Source organism: Ambystoma mexicanum, unplaced genomic scaffold, assembly GCF_040938575.1.
Source record: "Ambystoma mexicanum isolate Mex_15411 unplaced genomic scaffold, UKY_AmexF1_1 Mex_scaf11, whole genome shotgun sequence".
Taxonomy (NCBI): Eukaryota; Metazoa; Chordata; class Amphibia; order Caudata; family Ambystomatidae; genus Ambystoma; species Ambystoma mexicanum.
In genome coordinates, this window is record NW_027182336.1 from 2,252,064 (window position 1) to 2,277,766 (window position 25,703).

The 25,703-nt window shown below is 46.5% G+C and overlaps 1 protein-coding gene across 1 annotated transcript in view; it reads left to right on the forward strand.

Moving 5' to 3' along the window:
- LOC138553514 (integrin alpha-X-like) overlaps positions 1 to 25,703 on the forward strand; it is a 1,247,842-nt gene that overhangs the window by 373,696 nt on the left and 848,443 nt on the right. Inside the window, exon 5 of the mRNA XM_069642543.1 lies at positions 1,735 to 1,849. Within this exon, the coding sequence (XP_069498644.1) occupies positions 1,735 to 1,849 (115 nt within the window). The remainder of the gene's footprint in view (positions 1 to 1,734; positions 1,850 to 25,703) is intronic.

Sequence of the window (25,703 nt, forward strand, 5' to 3'; positions counted from 1 at the left end):
ACGCCCTGACTCACGTGCCTATGTGCCAACGGAAATGATAATAAGCTGCAAGATTAGTATGTCACAGTGATATCACTGTACTAGTAGTTACAGAGGCAGCTGCCGGCCAATTACTGTGTAACCAATGGGAGGGCAGGCCATGGTAAGCAAGACACTGTTTATCCTATCACCTTCGGGACTATATTTCATGTTTTTTTTTCGCGGACGGATACTTTATTATCTATAAAGGACACTGACATAAGTGGTGCGAACCACTCGGCCAGGCAACACTTTTAGGTAATCAAGTTCTTCTGGTGATCAGATGAGGTGCATGCATCATCTCTCCATACCTAAGATGTGTATCCATATGTCCCTGATGAGTGCTCTGAAGCATTATATCAGAATCTAATCTCTAGTCACTTCAGTTATGCAAGGGTCACCCAGATATGAATATCCCTTTGCAACTCCTGGCTCAACTTGAACTTCGCCCTAAATGTACTGTACATTTCTCTTATTTCAAAATCTTAATGTTTCTCCTATAAAAGTAAGTTATTCATATGACCTTTATGTAAATCTCCAATGCTGAGAAGATGCTCAGTGGGTTAAACGCGTGTTGCTGTGATCTGCACTTCCCAGCTTCAAATCCCGGGAAGGCCAACTCAGCCTTTCATCCTTCTGAGGTCGATGAATGAGTACCAATTTCGCTTGGGTAATAATAATATTCATGTAAAAATGTCCTATGTAAAGCGCTTTAGATTAAAGTGCTATATACAAAACGAATTATTATTGTTGTTAAGTATGCAGGTCACAAATGGCTCTGATATCCCGATAGCAGTTTCCTAAATAATATTTCTTTACATAAAATATGTCTGTGTCTTTGTGTGTGTTTGTGGTGGTGGGGGGTGGTTGTGCCCTAGGGGCTGTGCACTACACTCACCTGCTACACTCCAGGACTTGAGCATTTTTTGAAGATGTTCACAAAATTGTTTTGCTTTAGATCATTTATATGTTTCCTTGTATTTACATCATGATTGTCATGAAATTATGCAGTTATTAAATATGATGTTTAATGTCCCCCTGGTCTTAAGTTGGAGGGTAAATGTTGGTGATGAAACCTCTGGTCTGGATGGAAAAAGGTGCTTTTCAGTTTTCTGTACTTAAGATAGTGGACAGGTATTCTCACTCTGACAGGGGTTGGATGTTTATAATTCTAGCCTATGGTGGAAACTTTGTGAATCAGAAACATGAACGCACCAGTGCAACTAGTCTTTCTTGACTTTTGAACTTTCCAGCAGCAAAAGATTTACAATATCCCAAGCCTGCGGGTTGCATACACTGGTAGTAAAGTTTGAAGGCTGGAAATGTAGCCTCTGCATGACATCTCCTCAGTGTCAAGACACAACGGTATCCCGTTGCTTTATCGACAGTAATTACTTTGTGGTAATTTTCTAAGAAGTGATTACTTCGAAATTACATCGAAATCTATGGGTATTTATGGGTTATGGGGTAAAAAGGGGTTGTGGATTTGGATAGGGGTATTAATGGATGGGTAGAATGGAATGAGAGGGTGACCACCCAAAATAAAAAATGAAAATAGTTGATGTAACATTTCGAAGGAATTACTTGGTTGTAAATTACCATGAAGTCATTTCTGTCAGTGAAATGACATGGAACAGACACACCTGCAGTACTCCACTGTAGAACAATGTATTGTGCTCATTGTCTCCCCCTTGCTTTATATTTCCTTGGTATTAGGCCTGCGGTCCAACGCTGAAGAGGGAATGTGGCAAGAACACATACATTAATGGCCTATGTTTCCTGCTGGACCAGAATTTGCAGAGGCTGACAGAATATCCAGAGAAAATGGCAGGTAATGTTGAAAAAAGATATTTCACAGAGTTCATATACCAGTGAGACTTGGCATTAGATACATATGTAATAGCATTTGAATTAAAGTTTTAAAAGGAGCACTTACGCCACATGCACATTAGGTCCGTGCTTCTTTATGTGCGATAGAACCCAGGGCAATAGAGTAATTGGTAGATAGGACCAAAGTTGCGTAGAAAATGTTCTTCCTTCACAGGATTCATAGAGGGGGCTATGGCTATGTTCTTGCCATCTTTCCCTTTGAAACAACGGTACCACAAAAGCCTACAGATGAGTAATGAAGTAATGCCCCATGTGTTACCCTGAAGTGTGTTTACAGTTATAGCAGCAGTGATGTGGCGTAATTCAAACTGATTAAAGGCCCAATTCATGGAAAAGTGTGCATAGATCCTGCAAAGTTTGCACGGCAAGAACTGCTTTGCGTGTCCCTGCGCTCAGAAGTTTTTGTGCGCGCTCTGCATATTCATGGAATCTGTCATGCAAAGTAACCCTACGCGGAAGTTGCGTCCAGAAAGCCCCCGAAAGACTCCCCCCTCCGCAAAGCAGATACAACCATCAATGTCTACCTGTGCGCGGTCCTCGAGCGTGAACTTATGTACCCCAGTAATCCTGCGTGGGGTCCCCTGCAACCAAGTCAGTACCCCAGCGACATTGCGTAGGGTCCCCCGTAACTGTGCATGGCACCTTGACAATAAGCGTACCATGTTCTGTAACTCAAGTAATCGGTGGATCTGCATGTGAACCCCGTAAACCATGCCTGCACCCTGCTTCACTGCTTACGTGAACCCCTAAATTTGATCACAAGCCTGAAACATGCACGCACCGCTAAATCCAACATGCACTTTTACCTGTGCGCAGTGATTCCTTTGAGCATGTGTCTGTACGCCTTCAGGTGGCAGTTATTAGGTGTAGTATTTACCTTTGTTTTTATTTCCACACTTAGGGTTTTGGAAGTGTAAGATTTGTGTACATAGGTCACTATCTGTGGTTTCTGAAGGGATGTTACAGGTGGTGTATTTTTGAACAAATCGTAAAACAGTGGCATCACTGTCATGGCCACATTTGAGAGCGTCTTTTGTCCACAAAAGCATGTGGATCTTTGGTGCTTCTCTGCATTGATATTCTTTTCTCCAAAAGAAGTGTTCTACTTCTCCGAGTGGAGGGGTAGTTTTTATTGCAGAGGAGGTGCAGCATGGCAATTCATTGATGGTGGAAGTATCTTGAAACATTGACAAGGTCAAGGGAACAGAGTTCTCCTGGTGTTTACATATATATTCCCTCTTTATTTTGGTTTGCAGTGCGTATGAAGTCATGCAAGTCACCCCATGCATAATCTGCACAACTTAATGTAACAAACCATGTGGGTGGACCTATGTTATGATATCATATGGCATTTATAATGCGCCTGTACACAAGTGTTTCTAGGCGTGACAAGACAGGGAGGGGGAAACAAAGGGTGGACAAAACAACTATCTTACTAGGCCTTGTGTTCCTTGGCATACAATTTACATCAGTGTGACGTCGGAACCAGTATTCTTTTTTTACCATGCATCTCTGCCAAGAGAACTGTGAAGCTTGACTGCAAAACTTTAATCTTTGTCTTGTATCTTTTGAAACAGTTGGCAAGCTGAAATGTTTAAGAAATGAGAACCTGTTTTTCATGTGTGTGCAACTCCATAACATAGAATTGCTAGTTCTCTTTCAAACAAGAGGTGGAAAATGTATTCTACATTTTGTTTGAATCTTGGGTTTTTAAAATACATTTGTAAAGAGCAATATTCAGATGAACTAATTTGTGTGGACCTTTCATCATATCTTCCCCCTTTTCCTGTAGGAATGAGTAGAGGAAAAGAACATGCTTCTACCCTTTTCTCCCATATGCTCATTCGGAATCCTTTGGCTTGATGCATTTGATATGTTTCTAATGCATCTTCTTTGGTATCTTTGGAATGCAGTGGGCGAATTGTATATTGCTCTAAAATGCTGATTGCAGTAATAGGATCCACACGTTCAAACTGGCCAGTTTGTGGTGAATGTTCAATTATTTTGATGATTTCTCTTAGGTTTTCCTCTGTTTATATCTCTGTAGTATTCATTGTTTTTTTTTGAGACATTGTAGGGCTTGTCTAACTTTGTTTAAGTCGACTAGTTGTTGCCAAATGTATTTGTCTTTTGTTGGTACACCATTAACTAGTACAATCAAAGATTGTTGTTTTGGCCGTTTCTACATTTTCTTTAAGATCTAATGGCAAGTATACTACTTTGCCACAAATGCCCTTTAGTAACTCGGGTGGAGTCAATTTGGCAGTTTTGAGTTGAAGGTGTATTATAGCTTGAAATGGGTGTACTTTTTGGATTATAATGCTCTCATACAAATAATGTTGTTGGAGAGCTTTTGGAAGTGGGAAGATTTCCAAGTTATTAGTGATAGCCCATGATGGCATTTGATTATTGTCAAGCTTTGTATTACAGTACGTGCAAACCATTGAGGGGCCAGTTATTTTGTATTTCATTTCTGCTGTTAGATATAAAGCTAATTGGAACCATTGGGATGCCTCATTGTCCTCTAATCTGTAGGCCATATCTACTATTTTTGGGCTCTTTTTATAAAATGTTCTGCGACAATAGACACATACTTTGGTATTTCAGCAGATGTGTTTTGAAACTTTGCTATTTATTTTTCTATGTGTTTGTAAGGAGGTTGGTGTTTGTGAGGTTTTTGCTAATGTTTTCTAAAGTTACTGAATTTTCTAAGTCAACTTCAGTTCCAAAATATTTACTTTGGATGTGTTCTATTTCTTGAAGGAGTTCTTTGGCTATTCCATGCAGGAGAATGTTATGTAAGTTTTGCAGTTCTAGAGCAGGACTTTTTGCAGACTACAATCTATGAGCAAGGTTTTGTATAGCGGAATGGTGTCTTGCTAACAGTTTGTATGTGATGGAAGGTGCTTTTGCAAGAAGTTCCTGAAATGCAGGCTAATGGATGTCCTCACAGCTCAGTGTGGAAGCGTGCTGGGCAGGAGTCCATGGCTTGTAATGTTTTGATTCTACTGTTGTCTTTTAGTTTCACATAGCGATTGAGGAATTGTCATAAAGATTTAAAGAATTGTTGGCATTTGTACACTGCACGGTTTGTTTGGACAAAAGGAACATTTGTTTGCAAGTTTATTGGGAATTATTTTCTATAAGGGTTTCTTTTGCCATAATGATGTCTCCTACTACTTCATAGCCTCGCCCATTATTGTCTAGGGCAATTGGGTTCATTTCTTTTTGTTTATAAGCCACTTCATTGAAATATGATTCTGTGCTGCTTGTGTGAAATCATTCACCTTCACAGAATTTTGAAAGGTAGCTATATTGACATTGCGCATGTTTAAAAGTACTTTTTGTAATTTATTGATTAATTTAGTTAGTGGTTTTATTCTGTTTACAATTAATATAAACCACATTTTCTTTGGTATAAATGCGCTGTCAATTAGAGCTTCGAGGATTAGTTTTATGTGGGAGATTTAAAGCATAGAGCGTGACTTTCTAGATGTTTTAATGAGATTGTTAAGAAAACATTTTGTAAAATTGATTTTCTGGAATGTTTTACTGTGGCTACTTTAACATGTGTAGATACAGTGTTAGGAACATTTTTATGTCTGCTTTTGTACATATATTTTTCTTTTAATTTTTGCAAGACGAGGTTGACTTTATTTACTGCTGACTGGTTTACTTTCGTTGAGTGAGGTTACTAGCTGTTCTGGTTTAATGTTTTCTATAAATAGTTTTAGAGGTGGATGACTATATGGCTTGTTCTTATTTTGATCTACTCTATATTTTCTTTGTTTTCTATGGAGTTGGTTTTTAGTAGGCAATTTGTTCTGTCTGTTGGGAAAAAATAAATTTGTGGAATGTTTATGCATGTATTATTCGTGGATGTGTGGGTGTTATTGTAGTGATGAATAGAGTGCTGTCTGATTGTGTAGTGGCCTTATAGATGTAGTTGGGAAGGTTGTAAGAGTAAGAAGCTGTATAGGTGTGACGAGCTTGGGTAAACATGACATTGAAATCGGGTGTTGTATAAAATAAGTATATTCATGTGATGGGGAATGGGTAATAAAGTATTGATAGTAGAATGTGTTGAGGGTACTGCTCTTAGTGAGTAAGGGAGTGGTAGTTTGATGCAATAACTAGGAATATTATGATGTGTTGAGGAGAACAGCGGTTACTGTAATCATGTGATTTAGTGTATAGGTATGAGGGTTGTGTGGGTGTAATTGAAAAAGTGCGAGGAAGAGTGTATGGGCCTCATTACACATTGTGCAGTAAGGGATTAACGTTACCGGTAAGGGAATACCGGTATCGTTAAATCCCCATGCCAATTACGACCCGGAATACCTCTATTAGCGGCACCGCTAAGTACGGTGCCACTAATAGCGGCTAGTTCGTGGGCGCGCGACCCTTCATCCCGTAAATAGCGCCATGCCGGTAATAGCACACCATCGCAAGCCATGCAGACATGCAAATAGCGGCATGGTAAAGCCCCAAAACCCCCTTACCGGCATGGCGCAAATACCGGCATCGCGAACCACCCGTTAATAAGAACTGAGCAGTGTTCCCACCTGCCACAGGTGGACACAATCAGCACAGGTGGAGGCAATGGAGACTGTGGCAGCACAAAAGGAGCACACCACACCCCTTCACACACCCCTTCCCACACCAAGATGGTCTCAATACTAGCAGCATTACATGGGCTGGAGGACATGATTGCAGTGCAGGAGCAACAACAACAGGCAGCACAGAGGAGACGCAGGAGGACGAGGAGGAGGGCAAGACAGGCGCAGCAAGCACCACCACGGCACCTATTCATACCACAGAGGCAGCCACCAATCCCCAGGATCAGAGCCAGTCCATTTAACCTAACCCCTGAGCAGATACACACCCTGTACCGCCTGCAGCGGGATACCATCACCAGCATCATGGACATGATACATGACGACATTGTGAGCCTCATAGACATCAGAACTGCCATCCCGCCTCTACTGAAGGTGGTGACTGTGCTCCACTTCCTGGCCACAGGCACCTACCAGCATACAGTGGGGCAGATGCATGGCATCTCACAACCAGCATTCTCACGCACGCTGAACCAGGTACTCGATGCCCTCCTGATGCATGCACCTGAACACATATTCATGCCACGGACTGCCCAGGAGATTGCAAACACCAAAGTTGGCTTCTATTCACTGGCAGGCATCCCAAGTTGCATTGGGGCCATCGACTGTACCCATGTGGAATTGGTGGTCCCACATCACAATGAAGTAGTCTACCGAAACAGGAAGCAATTCCACTCCATCAATGTCCAAATGGTATGTGACGCTAACAAGATAATCACACATTGTTGTGCCCGATTTCCCAGATCAACCCATGATTCCATGGTCCTGCGGAACTCAACCATACCACGCTACATGGAGCGACAAGCCGGACAACGTTCGTGGCTACTTGGTGAGTAGCAGGGCAAGCACATGGCAGTGTGATTGGGGAGGGAGAGATACATACTCCAACTGAGTGTGATTGGGGGGGAGAGATACATACTCCCACTGGGTGTGATTGGGGGGGAGAAATACATACTCCAACTGGGTGTGATTGGGGGGGGGGATACATACTCCAACTGGGTGTGATTGGGGGGGAGAGATACATACTCCAACTGGGTGTGATTGGGGGGGAGAGATACATACTCCAACTGGGTGTGATTGGGGGGGAGAGATACAAACTCCAACTGGGTGTGATTGGGGGGGAGATACATAATCCAACTGGGTGTGATTGGGGGGGGGAGATACATACTCCAACTGGGTGTGATTGGGGGGGAGGGATACATACTCCAACTGGGTGTGATTGGGAGGGAGATACATACTCCAACTGGGTGTGATTGGGGGGGAGATACATAATCCAACTGGGTGTGATTGGGGGGGGAGATACATACTCCAACTGGGTGTGATTGGGGGGGAGAGATACATACTCCAACTGGGTGTGATTGGGGGGGAGAGATACATACTCCAACTGGGTGTGATTGGGGGGGAGAGATACAAACTCCAACTGGGTGTGATTGGGGGGGAGATACATAATCCAACTGGGTGTGATTGGGGGGGGAGATACATACTCCAACTGGGTGTGGTTGGGGGGAGAGATACCTGCTCCAACTGGGTGTGATTGGGGGGGGAGAGATACATACTCCAACTGGGTGTGATTGGGGGGGAGATACATAATCCAACTGGGTGTGATTGGGGGGGAGATACATACTCCAACTGGGTGTGATTGGGGGGGAGAGATACATACTCCAACTGGGTGTGATTGGGGGGGAGAGATACATACTCCAACTGGGTGTGATTGGGGGGGAGAGATACAAACTCCAACTGGGTGTGATTGGGGGGGAGATACATAATCCAACTGGGTGTGATTGGGGGGGGAGATACATACCCCAACTGGGTGTGATTGGGGGGGAGGGATACATACTCCAACTGGGTGTGATTGGGGGGGGGAGATGCATACTCCAACTAGGTGTGATTTGGGGGGGGGAGAGATACATACTCCAACTGGGTGTAGCCTGTTGTCCGGAGGACAAATGGACATACAGATGTACGCCAATGTCCATCAGGGAAGGCCGCAATGTACTTGAGAAGAACCAACATGCAATTATAAGCTACACAACATAGAGAACAATCCAGGTCTATGAATATTACACATCCATCCACATCCACATTGCACATCAGGCCACACCACAAAATACACAAATCAGCAACATGGCATCAAGATGGTAATACAGTATTAGCACAGCACAACATCAATACAGAAATGTGCCCTTGAATGCATGCAAAGGGATCACCCCTAGCCATAGCATTGAACCACACACCTATAGCACCATTGAAGTGATGCTACACAGCATGGCAACATCAATGTCGGAATGGCAGTACACTAGCAGTGTGGTACCAAATATGCCTGGGCTCAGGGACACCTAAAACATGGCCTCACCCAGGACATGTCAACTGCTGTCGAAGGCATGAATCGGGCATGTCCAATTGCAGGGTCAAGCACACCTTTTCACATTGCAGTCACACAGATCGTCTGCATGCATGCTGGTAGTTGTGGATTTCAATCTGAATGCAAAGGCAATTTGTGTGACATGTACATGCCGCTCCAGAGGTGAACAGTAACAGGTCACCATTCTTCCCCCCATACAGGCGATGCCGGCTATCCCCTGAAGAGGTGGCTCCTTACCCCTGTACGGAACCCACAGAACCGGCACGAAGAGGACTACAATCGTGCACATACCCGTACCCGTGTCGTGATTGAGCAGACATTTGGCCTTTTGAAGACACAATATGTGTATCAGACAATATGTGTATCAGATAATATGTGTATCAGACGGAATGTGCCACTGCCCCCTGACGTTCAAATGCAACCACCTGATGAGGATGATGATGGTGATGAGGACGGAGGTGACGGGGATGCAGGTCGTGCAAGAGGCGATGGCCAGGAGGGACGTGATGTGAGACAGCATCTGATCAACCAAATTTTCTGAGTAACACGGTTTCACCCTGTACGATGGATATGCGTAGTAATGCACTGGTGTCTGTGTTGAAGCGCACAATGGACCCTGTCACCAATAAAGTACACATACACAATGAAGAAGTCCAAGCCTGTGTTTTGATTAATCACCAGTGTATTAAGGAATTTTAAGATGTATAAGTGCATGTCCCCAACCATCCCACCACCCTTCTCCCCTCCCCCCACAACAGTCCCAAAACACCCTTCCCCCCTCCCCCCACAACAGTCCCAAAACACCCGTCCCCCCTCCCCCCACAACAGTCCCAAAACACCCTTCCCCCCTCCCCCCACAACAGTCCCAAAACACCCTTCCCCCCTCCCCCCACAACAGTCCCTTAATTGTCTGGCGCAATGTTGTTGTCCAGCTACACACGTGGAAGGTTGACCCTGCAGTCCATATTCCGAAATTGCCACCACCAGCATTAGGAGGCTGGGTTGACGTGCGCCTGGTGGTGCGTATGGAGCGGCGGAGGGGGCTTGTCTGCCACGAACTGGCGGATGATGATGTGGCTGTCTGTCCCGGTGGTGGTGGTGGGAACTGGCGGTCCATCGCGTCCGCTATCCGCGTGAGGACCTGCTGAGTTGGCAAATCTCCCCACACAGCCTGTTGGTGGAGGCTTCAATCGCCTCCCTTGAGTGCCTGGCAGTCTCTGCTATCTCCCCCCTGAGACGGGCAGCCTCTTCCACATGCTGCCCAACCAGCACAGTTATGTCCTCTTGGCGCTGCCTGATGCTGGCCAGGTCAAGGGCACTGTGGCGTTCCCGTGGTGTGGCTGCTGCACCTTCCTCTGTAACCAGGACATCTGGTGAAGCCACCGGTGGGCTACTGAACCCTCTCATGTTGTCCTCGCCAGACTGGCCATGGACACTGGACCCAGGTGTCTGCTGTGGTGTTGCCTCGGGGGTTCCGGGGGGGGTTCGGGTGTGCATTTCCATGGGGAAATCTGTCGGCTCCTCCACATCTGAGAGCGGCGCTGTGGCTGCCGCCTCACCTGTGGAACTTGTGGCAGCAGACGGTGGGCCCTCCGTGGCTGGAATCTGTGGTGGGGGGTTCACTTCTGAAGGTGGGCCAGTTGTTGCTAGTGTGGACAGCGGTATGGTCGCAGTGGTGCTCCGCCGATGTTTGGCACTCAGCATGGGAACTCTTCTACCTTTGCCCCTTGATGTAGTGGGGGTGTCCCTTGTGTCCTGTGGCCTTGATTTTTTCGTGGCAGGGGGTGCCAGAGTTTCAGTGCCATGTTCTTCACTGTCTGTATGTGAGCCTGTCGGGGACCAAGAGGGGGATGGCATTGGTGATGGTTCAATGTACTTCATGCAGAATACATTATTCATGCTTTTGTGAGCATTGGAACTTCATTGGTAGGGATGCAGGTGATGTGTTTGTTGAGTGGGTCATCCATGCATGGTTCTGTGTGGCAGTTGTCTCTGGTGTTGCGTGCATGTGTGTGTGTTTGGGTTTGGCACTGACATGCCCAGGGTTGTATGCATGTATGGATGTTTGCGCATCCATGAGGTGATTCTGGGCTCACATTTGGGGGGGACTTCAACATTCACAGTGCATACTTTCATGTGTACACTCACCTCCATCTGATGTAGTTGCCACACCATGCTTCATGCTCCCAACTCCCTCAATCGATTCAACACCGATCATGTTGGCGCAGGTCTCCTCCCACTCCTTTAATTTTATAGGCGAATCGGCTCCACCTCCTGTGGCCATGTTGCGGTTCGCAGACAGGATGCTGCGGACTCGGAGGCAGAGGTCATCCCACCGCTTTCTGCACTCCCGGACAGTGCGGGTGGTGGTGCCCACTGCACTCACTTTCAGGGCAACCTCTGCCCAGATAGCCTTCTTGCGGATCAGGGTCTCCCGCCGTATGTCGGCCGCAAATACCACATCGGCATTCGCTGCAAGGGTGTCAGTGAGCATTGTTAGCTCCTCAGTGGTGAACCTCTCCTTGTGCTAGCGGTCGGTTGTTTTTTTAATAGCCTTAGGCATGGCGAGGGTATCCTTGTGGCTTTGTAATAGCAAAGTTCTCAAAACAGGTCCAGGGGGCAGAGGATAGCAATGGATTGTGCTTTTAAAGATGGCCGCCGTGCTCCTTGCCGTTCCTGTGCGATGACGCTATTTCCGGTTCCGCTATTTAACGGTGCCCGCTAATTGCGGTGACCGCTAATTGCGATGGCCGCTATTAGCGGTGACCGCTGTTTGCATGTTGCGGGAGTGCTATCAGCGCTTTCATTGGTGCCGCTAAGGGTCTTTTTTGGGGTCTTTAGCGGCATGGTGGTAGAGTCATTGCGGCATGGCGCTATGCTCATGTCCGCGTACTCGTAATGGTATGCTATTAGCGCCCTCTTGCCAAGGCGCACACGTTACTAGCGCCATGCCGGTAAATTACGATTTTTAGCGCACAACGTGTAATGAGGCCCTATGTGTGCTAATCTGTGTTAGTAATTTGGAATGCAATGAGTGTGAAAGTTGTTGGGTTGGAATTGAGGACTTGAGGTGGATAGTGGTATGGAAGAATACAGAAATTAAATTGTGATATAGAAGTTGATAAGAGATGGCTGTTAGGCAGTAATGTATTGGTGGTGTATTGACTCAAGAGCAATATTCAGATACGATTAGAAAGAGTGTGAATGATGCAATAGAATGAGTAAGAGTGAAATTCAATATTGTTGAGTAGAACAAATACTTTAGGCTAATATATATATATAAAGAGAGTGCATTGTTACAATTAGACAGATATGCATGCTAGATTAATATACCTACTTTTTAGGATGCAAACAGTTTTCTTTGTTCGGTAGCTGTCTTTGTCAATCTTGTTTCCTGTAATTGTAAAAGAAAGTTAGTTGGTATATGTGGTAATGCCAAAGTATTTTCGCTAACTTAGGTTGTTGTTTATTAAGGTAGGAGGAGATATTGGAGGAAAAAAGGCAACAGGGTAAAAATTGGTGTAGTGTAAAAAAGATGCATATTTAGTTGATTTTTGCAGCACAGGAAAGTTTGCACTAGGGCTAATATGGGATGATATTAGCTGTACAGCAACATTTGCATTGATTCAAAAATGCATGAACATTTTTTTTTGTGCAGTTGGGCAATATTTGTCCTACTTTTAATATGGAAAGGGCAGTTGTTGTGGTGCAATGGATTTGTAATGTGTTGCAGCGTTTTTAAGAAGTAGGGCTAATTATGACTTAGTGGTACTTTGTAGTTTCAGCTGTGTATATTGTTAGTTTATGGTGTTTTGTAGTAGTGATTGGAAAACACTAGTCTTTGTTATGTAAGGAAAAGTGTTGCATGCAAGTTTTCCCTATTTGTAGTAGGAATTTATTGAAAGGGGAAATGTGTACATGCATTGGCACTATACACATATATGTGAGCAAGTGGTGAATGGTGGCACTCTAAGGTATGTGATGGCAAAGGTCAGAAAATATGATATTTATACACAAGAAAAAATCTTGTTTTAAAAGTCTCAGGAGAATAGTTCAGGGGCAACGTGCTCTCCTTAGAAGCAAGACGACACAGAACAACACAGGTTCCATCCCTAGGTCCATGCTTAGAAACCTCTGGGTCTTAAGTGCATTATAAATAACCAATTCTTATAATGATATAAAAATGTTCCTTTTTAGGAGCATTTTGTTGAAAATAGAAATATGTATATGTGCATGTAGAAGTCCAGTATTTGCAATTTTTTATACAAGTAAGGGAAATGCAGTTGCAAAAGATTTGTAGAACACTGATAAGTGGCAGTTGATGTGAGGAAGTCCAATATGTTGGCAGTACATCTAAGTAATTGCCACTTCATGTGACCAGGTGCTGAATGTTGCAATACATAGCATTTGACAGCAGTGGCTAAAAAAGAGGATATGCTTATTGAAATGCTTATTACAGGGTAAGTGGCAGCAGCCCTCTATGGTGGTGATTCATGGAAATAAATGTGCGCCGAAAACGGGACGCATGCATGCAAAACGTGTGCAAGCGCCCGTTTACGTATTCATGGAACACATTGCGTGTGGCTTACCTGAGACCTGCGTTGAATCTGCGTGGGTCCAACACATCACTGCGACACCACGAACGCCTTGCGCGATATGCCCAGCGAAGGCATACACCGTCCAGCACACACACCTAAAAAGGGGGCGGAACACGTGGAATGGGGGACAACATGCGAAAATGTGGGCATTACGGGGAAGCACCGCAGTAAAATCTTCGCAACGCCCACACACGCATTAACAACACGTATTCATGGAATCGAACAGGGCTCACCGGCACGCAGCAAAAGACGCGCAAACCCAGAAACATGTACGCCACCAAAAACAATGCATAAAAGTGCGTGCAAACAACAAACGCGTGCATACATCTACGATGAATGTACCATTCATTGCTCGCAGCAGTGATCGTGGGACATCGCAGGAGGAGGAGGATAGCCAGGCCCCGCATTTTTTTACCCAGGACCAGCCTTTTTAGGATGCCTGATGACCAGGTCTATGGCAGGTATAGATTTCCACCTCATATCATCCTAGACCTGGTCACTGAGTGGGAGGATGACCTCAACTCACCCACCCTTTGCTCCCAAGCACTGAGCCCCTTGGAAAAGGTGCTCAATGTACTGCATTTTTTGGCCACTGGGTCATTTCAGCAGACAACTGTCATAGTTCGGGGCATCTCAAAGCCCACGCAGTCACGCTGCCTACACCAGGTGTTGGCAATCATGACTGCACACCCCTCAGTCCGCAGGCACATATACATGCCCAGAACACCCGCAGAAAGGCAGGCCGTGGTCCAGGACTTTGACGGGATGGCACACTTCCCCAAAGTGCTTGGTGCCATTGATTGCACCCATGTGGCCCTACGTCCACCTATGGCCACTGAGCACATCTATCACAATCGCAAGCACTGGCATTCCATCAACGTGCAGGTTGTATGTGATGCCAAGGGAATCATCACCTCTCTCTATACCAACTATCCAGGGTCCACCCATGATAGTTTCATATTCAGAATGTCACCCCTAAACCGGGACCTGGAAGCTGGGAGGCATGGCAACAAATGGCTCATTGGTGAGTACAAATGCCTGTGCACATGCATGCATGTCACACACAAATAGACAAACCCAACTAATGACAACCATTATCACCTCCCTAGGGGACAGTGCCTGCCCTCTGAGCACCTACATGATGACGCCAATACGGAACCCCACCACACCACCTCAGGTAAGATACAACGCAGCCTATATTGCAACCAGGTGTCACCGGGGTCGGTGATATCTTCGTCCGAAAGTGTAGATTCTGAAATCTCCCCCTCCCCTGACTCCTCACCTTCTTCTTCCTTCCAAGAACCCTTCTTTTCCTTTCTTCGAGCTGGCACCTTTTTTTTATGTAGATAGGGACGACCCCGGAAGTAAGCCACCGTGCCCCCCAAAGAGGGGAGACCAGGGGGCCCCACCCCCGGGATCGACCAAGAGGGGAAAAAGCCCTTAGGCACAAAAAAACCCTGTATTATCGTTTGGTGTCTTGGAGGCGTGGAACCAGGAATACTTGAAAGGTAAGAGCTGGTGGAAAGTGTCTGGAGGCAACACGTGGAGTGAATACTCCAGAACTCAGGCAGTCCAGTAAGCGGTCCGAGGATCTGGTACACAAGGCTAGAAGTGGAAGTAACTAATACAGCAAGCAAAGGCAGTCCAGGGGAACAGGCCGGAGTCTGGTACATGGAAGGTCACAGCAAGCAATACTGAAGGTAGACGAGGGAAGACCACAGGACAAGGCAGGGTACTGGAACACGGAAGGAACTGAGCAGAGCGAGAGGAAGAAGGAAACAGAAGAGCGGAATAAGCTGAACAGACAAGAGGAGAAAAAGCGGTAAGTGAAGATGGGAAGGAGGGAGGGTAAGCAAGTTGAAAGGAGGGCAAGGGAGACGGGCGAATGAAAGCAAAACCAAAGAAGTGAGAGAAAGGCAGATAGGACTAGCGGAAGGAGGAAGGAAGTACAGAAGGGGCCGGACAGGGTACGAGGACCCGACCAGCAGACAAGCGAGAAACTCGGAAGATAGCCACAGGCAGCAAGCAACTCAGAGCTAACGGACGAAACCGGAAGCGTTGCGACGCATCCGTGACCCGGAAGTGGCCGGTTAAAACACCGGGCCGCGGAGCGCCCAACCAATAAGAATCAGAGGAAGAGACACCAGGAAACAGGGGGCGTGGCCGAAGCGAACGGAGCCAAGTTCCGCGTCGCCAGCGGCTCCATAGACGCCAGGAACTCGGCGGTATGACACCAGGGCAATAGTGGAGGGCACATTTGGAGTGCTAGTCACGCTTCCGCTCCCTTGACCACTCCGGTGGACAGCTACTATATGCACCACCGGTAGTGTGCAGGATCATTGTGGCAGCATGTTGCGGTGCTACATGAAGATGTAACATTAAAAAATGCCCATTTACCAATATACAAAACAAAATGCATGCTTACCATGCACTGGACAAACAATCATGAATCCCCACTAGGGGTGTATACACAGGTTGGACTTCAGACTGGCCACATAAATGACAGAAGCCCAATGCCTCTGTGTAAGTCACTGTCACACGCTGCCCTCCTTGCAAGCCCATGGAAAGGGGAAGCAGGAGTGGCATATGTGTCTGGACCCCAAGCCACAAACTCAAGACGAGCCTGTATGGGCCCAGCCGGAACACACAGTGGATACCTTCGGATGCCACACAAAGCAACACACTGTTACATGAATGCACAATAGACAAAAAAAAGAAAGAAAAGAAATGGCCATGGTGGACCAGGTGGACGGGGGGCACCCAGGAGGGTGGAGATGCAGGGTGCACCTCAACACCCACATGCGTGGATGTTGAGAATAAAAAAGAACAAAACTCCATGGGTTCATGGCCTGCACGGCTAGCCTATAGTGGAAGAGGTGTCACCGCTGTCTGCACCCTCTGGTGAAACATTAGAAGGTGTGCGTGGTAAGGAAGGCTGACCATGCATAGCCCTGGTATGCTCCTCAATGGCAGCAAGCTTGCAGGCCTGAAAGGTCCGATTCTGCATAATGATGGTGCAGAGGTCCCCATGCAGCACTTCACATGTAGCACAGAGCTCTGCCTGCAAGACCTCCCGGGTTGCACGCAGTTCAGCAGAGATGTTGTGTGTCAGCTGCTCCATCTGTTGTTCTGCCCGTCTACTACTGGCCACCTCAAGTGCAGCCAGAGTAGATCTGTGGGAGGTGTTCTCTTCCCTCAGGGCATCCCTGTAGGCCACTACCTGTGCAGCGATGGCTGTGTGCAGAGCCCCCAGTTCAGCCCGTCTGTCCCTGTTGGCGACCAACATGTCCAGCCTGTGCGAGCGGCATGTGGACCGCACTGTCTGCTGCTGGAGCTCCATCTGCCTTTCCGGGGTGAGAATGGAATTGGCCACCCTTTCCACGCCTTGAGCCATCATCTTACATGATGCCCCCTGTTGCTGTGCAATGGCATACATGGAATTCTCCCACACAGTATTCCTGGGTGGCACACGGCCACCGCGTTGCCGGACACCACACCTGTCGGGCCCAAGGATACCTGGCCCTTGCTGCGCTGGCGCTGCCTGTGGCTGTAGGACTACATTCCTCCCTTGCTGAGTTGCCCCAGGAACAGCAGCAAATAGTGCGGAGCGTGACCCTGCATCTGTAACCACCACAGACGGACGTACCAACACTGACTGGCCCTGTGAGGGTTCTACCCCCTGCAGTTGTGTCAGACAGAACAGCATCCACAGCAGAATCACTCACCTGCAACAGCAATGAGGGTTCAATGTCTGATTCTGCACCAGAGCCATTGGGCTCCTCAGAGGTGTACTCAGAGACACCCCTAGTCAGGATGGTCTGGAGCACTAATGGATTTTCATGCGCCACCACACCACAGCCTCCACTGGTGCCTGGTTGGGGCTCTGAATACGTCACCCCCTCCACCATCTCCTCCTCCACGTCCTCCTCCACTGCATCTAGTGCCTCATCACCTGCAGAAAATCAAAACAGCATAGGCCACACACATAGGTATCACAATGTTGACAGCCAACACATGAACCAGCCATGTCACACGACATAAACCCAGGCACGCAGTGTCAATGAAATGTAAGGGAAGCCTGAAAGAAGACATGGATGAGTGTGAAATGGCAAAATAAGACATGTACTGCATGGTGCATAGCACCTGCATCACACACAAGCTTGTGACTGGCATAGTCCTTCCACAAATATGACAGATGCCAACACAGAAATGGCATGTAGCATAGACATGCCTGAACTGTCAACCAGACCCAGATGGAAGCTCAATAGTACTGTCCATGAGCCATGTACAATGCATGCCATTTGACATTTCATTGAAATCACTATGATAAAACACACGTGTCACAGGCTGCAACAACGCTAGGGTGTTGAAATACAGTGAAGGAAGGCACATGGATTAATTATCAGCAGGTCACTTTGACATTACGCAAGTGAATAGGCATGTGGAAGGGGAGAACAGGGTTCTGAAGTGTGTGGGTGCAGTGCAGTTCATGTGTACGGCCTAAACTATTATTGAGAACACAGAGACGGTATTGTGAATGTCGTGGACTGATGGCAGTGTAATGGCAAGTGCAGTCATTCCGTGTTTAGTGTTGATAGTGGGTTGTAGGGATACAGTAAACCCCACCCCCAAGGCCGTGGGATGGCTTGTGTTAGGGAGAATTCTCCGTAAAGGCTAATTTCCCAAACTTAGTGAGTCCCCCAGCAGCTTTGCTGGATTTTTGGGGTTTATTTTTTTCTCCTGCTAAGAGTGAGACTCTTTTCCTCCCACTCTTAGACATGATTTGAGGTGTTCCTTTGACTTTGTATGTGTTTTTTGGGCTATGTGGTCTTTTACCTCATAGGGCTTCATGTGTTTTTGGTATGTGGGTTACACAGCACCCTCCGTGCCGTAACCCAGGGGTGTTGTAGTGACCCCCAAACATAGACTCCGTACCCTGGGACTGACTACTGTCTCCCAGGGCATGTAAAGTCACCATTGGCTTTACTAGTCTTAAATTGTGAACAGAACAAGTACAAACCATCATATTGTGGATGTACTGGCCGGGGCAATTCGATTGCCCCGGGGTCTGTTGTTCGAGGGGGCACTGTCCAGTCCCCCCGACCGAGTTTTGGCTGGTGGCAGTGGATCCTACTTTTTATATTCGACCGCAAATATATTCCTATGGGTTGTCCCATTGTTCGAGGCTACCACTTTTTAAAATAGCCTCGAACATCCCGCCAGTTTATTAAATTAATATAAATTCACCGGTTGGTATTTTTTGCCGAAACTTGGTTCCAAAATGGCATTTGTGTTCGCTTCTGTGACTCCAACCCAAGTCGAGCTCTTTTTTCTACTTTTTGGCGGGCTTCTCCACAGAAGCCTCCAAAAGTGGTGCCACTCTGTCTGGGTACCACAGGGGGTATGGGAGGGGGTTTAGGCACCCTGGACTGAGTTGCCTCGGCAACTCAAGTCGCACTCTTGTGTGATTGGCCCAAGTGGTGAGCCGCCCGGCTCACCACTTAGCATGTTTGAGTGACAGCTAGGCTGAATGAATGGGGGTTTCTGCATAAAAGCAGGGCTTTGGGGACTGGAACTTCAGAAGTCTCCACAGGACCTAAAGAATCCGAGGAGGGAGAAGCCGAGCCGACCTACAATGACGACACCACCGGTGGAGCCCTGCTGAACCATCTCACCACTTTTCCCGACGACAGAGGAGATCTCCAGCCCGGAGAGTCTTCTTCTTTTGACTTGTGGGGATAACCAGTTTGCCCGTCTTTTCGCCTTCCTGGACCATCTCGTGGCCGCCTTGCCCGTGCCAAGCACCCCGGCAACCGGAATACCACGGTTTACCACTACCGCGAAGAAAAGGGTGGTACCTTGGGTGGTACCTTGTAACCGGGAAACTCCGCGGCTGGTTTCTTCCCTGGCAGGGCTAGCCTGGGACCTGTTAACTAACTTTTCCTGACTTGATCTCAATCTTTTGTGAACTTTCTACAAAGACTCCTCGGGCATAACCCCACTGTGTGATCCTGGACACATTTCAGTTGCTCTCTCTAAGAGTGGGCCTGGCATTTGAACTTCCTTGCTCTCCAGTAGACTTTGTCTAACCTGCCTCACTGTGGTTCTTTGAAAAGTATTGACATTTGTGTGCTTTCCTAACCCTGCCTTTTTTTTCCCTCCCTTTTTAATAACTTATTAGAGTGCCATCTTATGTTAAGCGCTCACCTCTGTCTGAAAATAAGTGGTGTTTCTCATTAAGACTTGTCTAATAAGTAATTAGGGTTGTATATATATAATAGTAACTGTGTGTTGAATTTATTTACCTCTTGTGTGCTAGTGTAATTTACAAGTATGTCTTTAAATAAATAATTATATACTTTTACACCAAAGCTCTGGTCAGTGTTCGCTTGTGCTACTGTGTCTCTGTACCTATTGTGTATATTCTATATACTGCCTAACTCATCTTGAGAGAAGTCTGACTGCTCAGCCACAGCTACCAGGTAAATCTGGGTGGTACAGACTGCTACCAATTGGGTTTACTGCCTACCACCTGTAGTCCTACATTTTTGCAGTGGTCCCTAAGGGAACTGCACAGGTTTCTGCCTAACACTGGTGTACAGCGGTGGGATTTGTATTGAGTAACCATTTTAGTGTGCTTATAGATACCTTAGTGCAACTAACCACAAAGCTTAGCACTACAGAAGTTATTTTTTAAAACATGTCAACTATGGAAAGTTAGAGTCAAGAGTCCCTTGCTACAAAAACTGCTGATTGTTTAAGAGTTCTCTGTAAGCATAAGAATCTCCTGACTAAAGGCAAGAAAATGGAGCTAATAGAAAGGTTGTTAGCAAACCAAAGTCTGGATGGTGGTTCAGAGGAACCTACCACTCCAGCAACTGTAGATAACAGCAATGATATTGATATGAATGTTAGTATTGATAACTTTGAGTCAGAAGCAGAAGAGGAGGGGGAAGATGTTAGAGTTGTCTCCCCTGGGCCTCTACCTGCCCTGCCAGCTGTACCTACTGGACCTTTACCAGGTCCCACACTTAATCCTCAATATATGGAACTAGAAAAAATGAAGCTTGAATTAGAATTAATGCTCAAACAGAACAACGGCACCAAGAACTAAGGCTCAGAGAAATGGAGCTCAACCATGAGCTAGAAATTAAAAAATTGTCTGTGGAAAGTGCTTCTCTCTCCGAATCCTCTAGGATTTCCAGTCCCAAAAGACCCCAGATGCCTAAGGAGTTGGTGGGTATGTAGGAGCCTAAGTTGGATGTGTTGGATTGGTTGAGTTTGTTTGAATATAATCATGGGCTCCAGAACATTACAGGAAATTAGTTACTTTCCTGGTTGTTCTCTAGGCTCCCCCCTGTTACGACTGATGTGGTAATGGAGTTGGGGGAGGAGGATAAGAAGGATTATGAATGTGTGAAACTAGCTTTGATAGCTAGATTTGGGAAGACCCCTTCCCAGTACCTTAAGAGGTTTAGGACCCTCAAAAAGCATGATGGTACCCCTTGGGCTACCTGGGTGAGTGAAAGTTTGAAGAACTTAGAGGGATGGATTAAGGGTTACAAAGTGAACACTTATGAGGGGATGAAGAATCTTGTGATGTTGGAGTCAATTTATGATGCCTGCTCTCCTGAGCTCAAACAGCACTTGGCTGATTCAAAGGAATTAGATTCCAGGAAACTAGCTAAGGCTGCTGACTTGTGGGTTGCCAACACGGCTACTCACAAGGACTCTGGGGTAACTCAGAAAAAGGATGAGGGGAAACAGCCAAAAAAGGACTCCAAAGAGAATTCTAATAATTCCAAACCCAAGGAGGGCCCCAAACAGAACAATAAGGGTAAGCCACAAGGGAAGCCAAATCAGAGTAGTGTACCCTCTGGTGGTAAACCAGAAGGAGGTCCGAGCAAGCCACCATTCCAGAAAGCATTTGGTAAATGCTATGTTTGTGGTTCGCCTGACCATGTGAAAGGAGATCCCAGATGTAAGAGTAAACCTTCAGGGGTCCAGCTTGTCTCCTTAGCCTTCGCTCCAGAGGAGGAAGTACAAATGGCAAGTGGAAACTTTCTACTGCTGGCTGATGAACCCATTGGAGTCTCAGCCAGTGTTTCTTTAGTGTCTCTGGGTCTGTAGGAACAACAGAATTTAGATGTCTATAACTCTATCCCAGATAATACTAAAGAGTATTATAAGGACAGTGTCCAGGTGAATGGTCAGGAGACTCCTGCCATTAGGGACACTGGAGCCAGCATAACTGTGGTGGATAAATCTTTTTTTCAGGCTGAGGATGTTGCTAAGGCACCCAAGCGCCTCACCAAGTTAGCTAGAGGGCCTGTGCAGATGCTTCCCCAATTACCAGTTCTCATCCAGTGTAATGACATGACTGTGAAGATACCTGTCAGCATACAAAGTGAGGTACCAGGAAGGGTTATGTTGGGTAACGACCTGGAAACTCTTGGAGTAGTGTCACATACCCCCAGACCTCCTAGTAAAAGGTTACAGGAGCTCACCAGACCTGCAAGGGAGAGAACCATGAGAGGTACTCCCAAGAAGATGATTAAGAAAGATATCAATCCTACTGCACTGGAGTTACAACTTGCTATCACTGACCAAAAAGAAGCAAAGGGGAAACCCAAGACTTCCAAGAAACAGCCAACAGCAAGCACTCCAGTGCTTCCAACAAGGACTTCCCCTAGGTTGTCCAAAGTTACACCTGTAACTCCACCTCCAGCTGAGGCTGAGAGGGAGGTACAGCCCTGTATGGTGGAGCTAGACTCTGAAGAAGAGCTAGTGGAAGGCCAAGAACTCATTGGAGATCTGGATCCTGTTGACCATCCTGAGCAGCAGTCTTTACTGGCAGAAGGTGGACCCAACAGGGCAGACTTCAGTAAGGGACAGAGAGAATGTCCAACTCTGGAAGGTCTTCGCCAACAGGTACCTTCTCAAGCTGACGGGCAAGAGCCTGGAAAGTATAGGTTGCACTGGGAAGATGGCTTCTTCTAAAGTGAACCAACTGAGTCTGCACCTGGAGACTACAAGTGGCTTGTAGTACCTCAAGAAAACAGACAAAAGTTCTTGCAACTGGCCCATGAGATTCCTTTGGCTGGTCACTTGAGCTTCAAGAAGACCAAGGAAAGGCTCTCCCTCTACTTTTAAGTGGCCAAAGATGGGGGCTGAGATAGATAAGTTTTGCAAGAGCTGCCATACCTGCGAGACTTCTGGTAAGGTTGGATCCAAGAATGTGGCACCTTTAGTGCCTCTCCCAGTTGTGGGAGTCCAATTTGAGAGGGTAGGGATTGACATTGTTGGTCCCCTTGATCCCCCAACCTCCTCAGGCAACAGGTTTATCCTTGTAGTATACCATGCTTCTAGGTACCCTGAGGCAATTCCTATGAGGACTGTTACAGCTCAGGCTGTGGCTAAGGCCCTCCTTGGTATTTTTACCAGGGTTGGATTTCCTAAGGAAGTAATCTCTGACAGGGGGTCAAATTTTATGTCCCACTACATGAAAGCCATGTGGAAAACCTGTGGAGTTACTTACAAGTTCTCTACCGCCTACCACCCTCAGACAAATCGGTTGGTAGAAAGGTTCAACAGAACCATGAAGAGCATGATAGGTGCTTTAGAAGATCCCCTTAAAAGAAAGTGGGACCTTCTATTGCCATGCCTTCTCTTTGCTTATAGAGAAGTCCCTCAGGAGGGAGTAGGTTATTCTCCCTTTGAACTTCTTTATGGCCATCCAGTCAGAGGCCCATTGGCCCTGATTAAGGCAGGGTTGGAGACTGCTCCTTCCCCCAAGCCAGTCAGAATGACTGACTATGTGATAGGTCTCTGGAGGAGAATGTCACAAATGATGGCAGAAGCAAGTGATAACCTGAAAGCTGGGCAAGCTTTGGTCAAACATTGGCATGACCAAAAGGCTAACATGGTTGAGTTCACTCAAGACCAACTAGTTCTAGTTATGATCCCAACAAGGCAGAGGGCCCTGCAAGATAAATGGATGGGACCCTTCAAGTCTGTGGGTAAACTTGGAGAGGTGAACTATCTGGTGGACGTGGGCAATCCCAAGGAGGCTCCCAGAGTCTTCCACACCAACAGACTAAAGGTGTATGTCAACAGGCCTGAAGTTGGAGCCTTGCTTCTAGCTTCAACAGAAGAGGAAGAAGAGAGTGAAGCTCTCCCTGATCACTTCAGAGGCTTACCCTTGGACGAAAAGATTGAAGGAGTAAATCTCTCTTCAAATCTGACACCTGAGCAACAAGAACAGTGCAAAGCTATGTTAAATCAGTTTGCCTCTCTGTTCTCACTTTCACCAGGCTTGACCCCGTGGGGACAGCATGATATACTCACTGGTGACTGTCTGCCAGCCAAAAGCAGAGGATATAGAATATCAGAGAATGTAAGGACCCACATCAAAGGGGAGGTCAAGAAGATGCTTGATCTCAGGGTAATAGAGCCCTCTACTAGTCCATGGTCTAGCCCAGTTGTGTTAGTACCAAAGGCAGGATCCAAAGAATTGAGATTCTTTGTGGACTATAGAGCTCTTGATGCAGTCACTAAGACTGATGCCCACCCTTTGCCAAGGACAGATGAGTTGGTGGATAGACTTGGTTCAGCCAAGTTCCTCAGCACATTTGACCTTACGTCAGGCTATTGTCAAATAGCCCTGACAGACCATGCCAAGGAGAAAACTGCATTTTCTACCCCAGTTGGTCTATACCAATTTAAGGTTATGCCGTTTGGACTGAAAAATGCACCTGCTACGTTCCAGAGGATGGTGAACCAAGTTCTGAATGGGATGGAGGACTTCTGCATGGCATACTTGGATGACATTGCAGTATTTAGCCAAACCTGGGAAGAACATGTGAACCACTTAGGACATGTTTTGCAGGCTCTTGGACAAGCCAATCTGACCATAAAGGCAAGTGAATGCCAGATTGGACAGAGTAAGGTGGTCTACCTTGGGCATGAGGTAGGAGGTGGAGAAATAAGGCCTTTGCTCAGTAAGATTTAAGCTGTGCAAAATTGGACAACACCTACTACTCAAACTCAGGTGAGAGCCTTCCTAGGCCTCACTGGGTATTACAGGAATTTCATAGAGAACTATGGGACCATAGCCAGACCTTCCAGGATTTCGCGGCATGAAATGGTAAATTTTGCAGCATGAAATGGAAAATTTTGCGGCACAACCTTTATTTATTGCGGCATTTTTGCAGGACATTTTGTATTAACTGGAGAGTGTAATATTGCCACATTGCAGGAAATAGGCAGAGTGCAAGGCTACAAGAGAGCCAGGGTATCATTATTATGTATCTTTTGTATTTAATAGGAAGAGTCCCAGATGTCTCTGGCTTGGCAGAACAGTGTTTGATTTGGCTACGTTTCTGGTTTAATGTTCATACCTATTTAATAGTATTAACTAACTTCATCATTATCAATTGTAATGCTGAAAATATTCCCCTTCTATGTTCTCAAATTCCCCAAACACCCACACACCACTCTGACCAACACACATCTCACCAACTCTCCATCACAACTTACATTCCTTAACCTCTCACTCTGTCATACAAATGCTCATGTGCTATGTCACACTGTCAAGTCACAATATGCACTGCCCAGCCCGTGCCACACTCCAAATCATACTCCCAACTCACACCTTTACACTCTACAATTCCTCCCGCAATTTACAGTCCTTCATTCTTTTGTGCTGCTTCTGCATCTTGCATCCTTTCTCCCATTCTATCGCACTCTTCCCTCATCCTTTTTCCCCAATCTGCAGCTCACTGCCTCTTTCTGGCCAACCGCTTCCTCTCTGCTTTCTGGCTCACTGACCACACGCTCTCTCTACTTTCTGTACCTCTGCTCGCTCTCAGATTTCTGGCCTACCGCATTACTGCTTCCTCTGCTCTCTTGTGCAACGCTTCCTCCTCTGACCCACTGTTATCCCTCTGCTTTCTTGCCTATCACTTCACATCTCACCCATCACTCTCCCTCTCTCTCATAGTGTAACCATTTTTTAAAATAAATTTTAAATGTAGATTTTGACCCAGTTCCTCAAATAATGGGGCATTTAAAAAAAGAACAGAGGATATGCTATTTTTAGACAACCCATTTTTGGAAATGAGCAGGTCACCGGCGCATTTCCACAGGCTTGAGCTGTAGCGCAAATCGTGCGCTGGCCAGCTGCCTTGAATGGTGGTCTGGGTTGTTTGACCGAAGTGT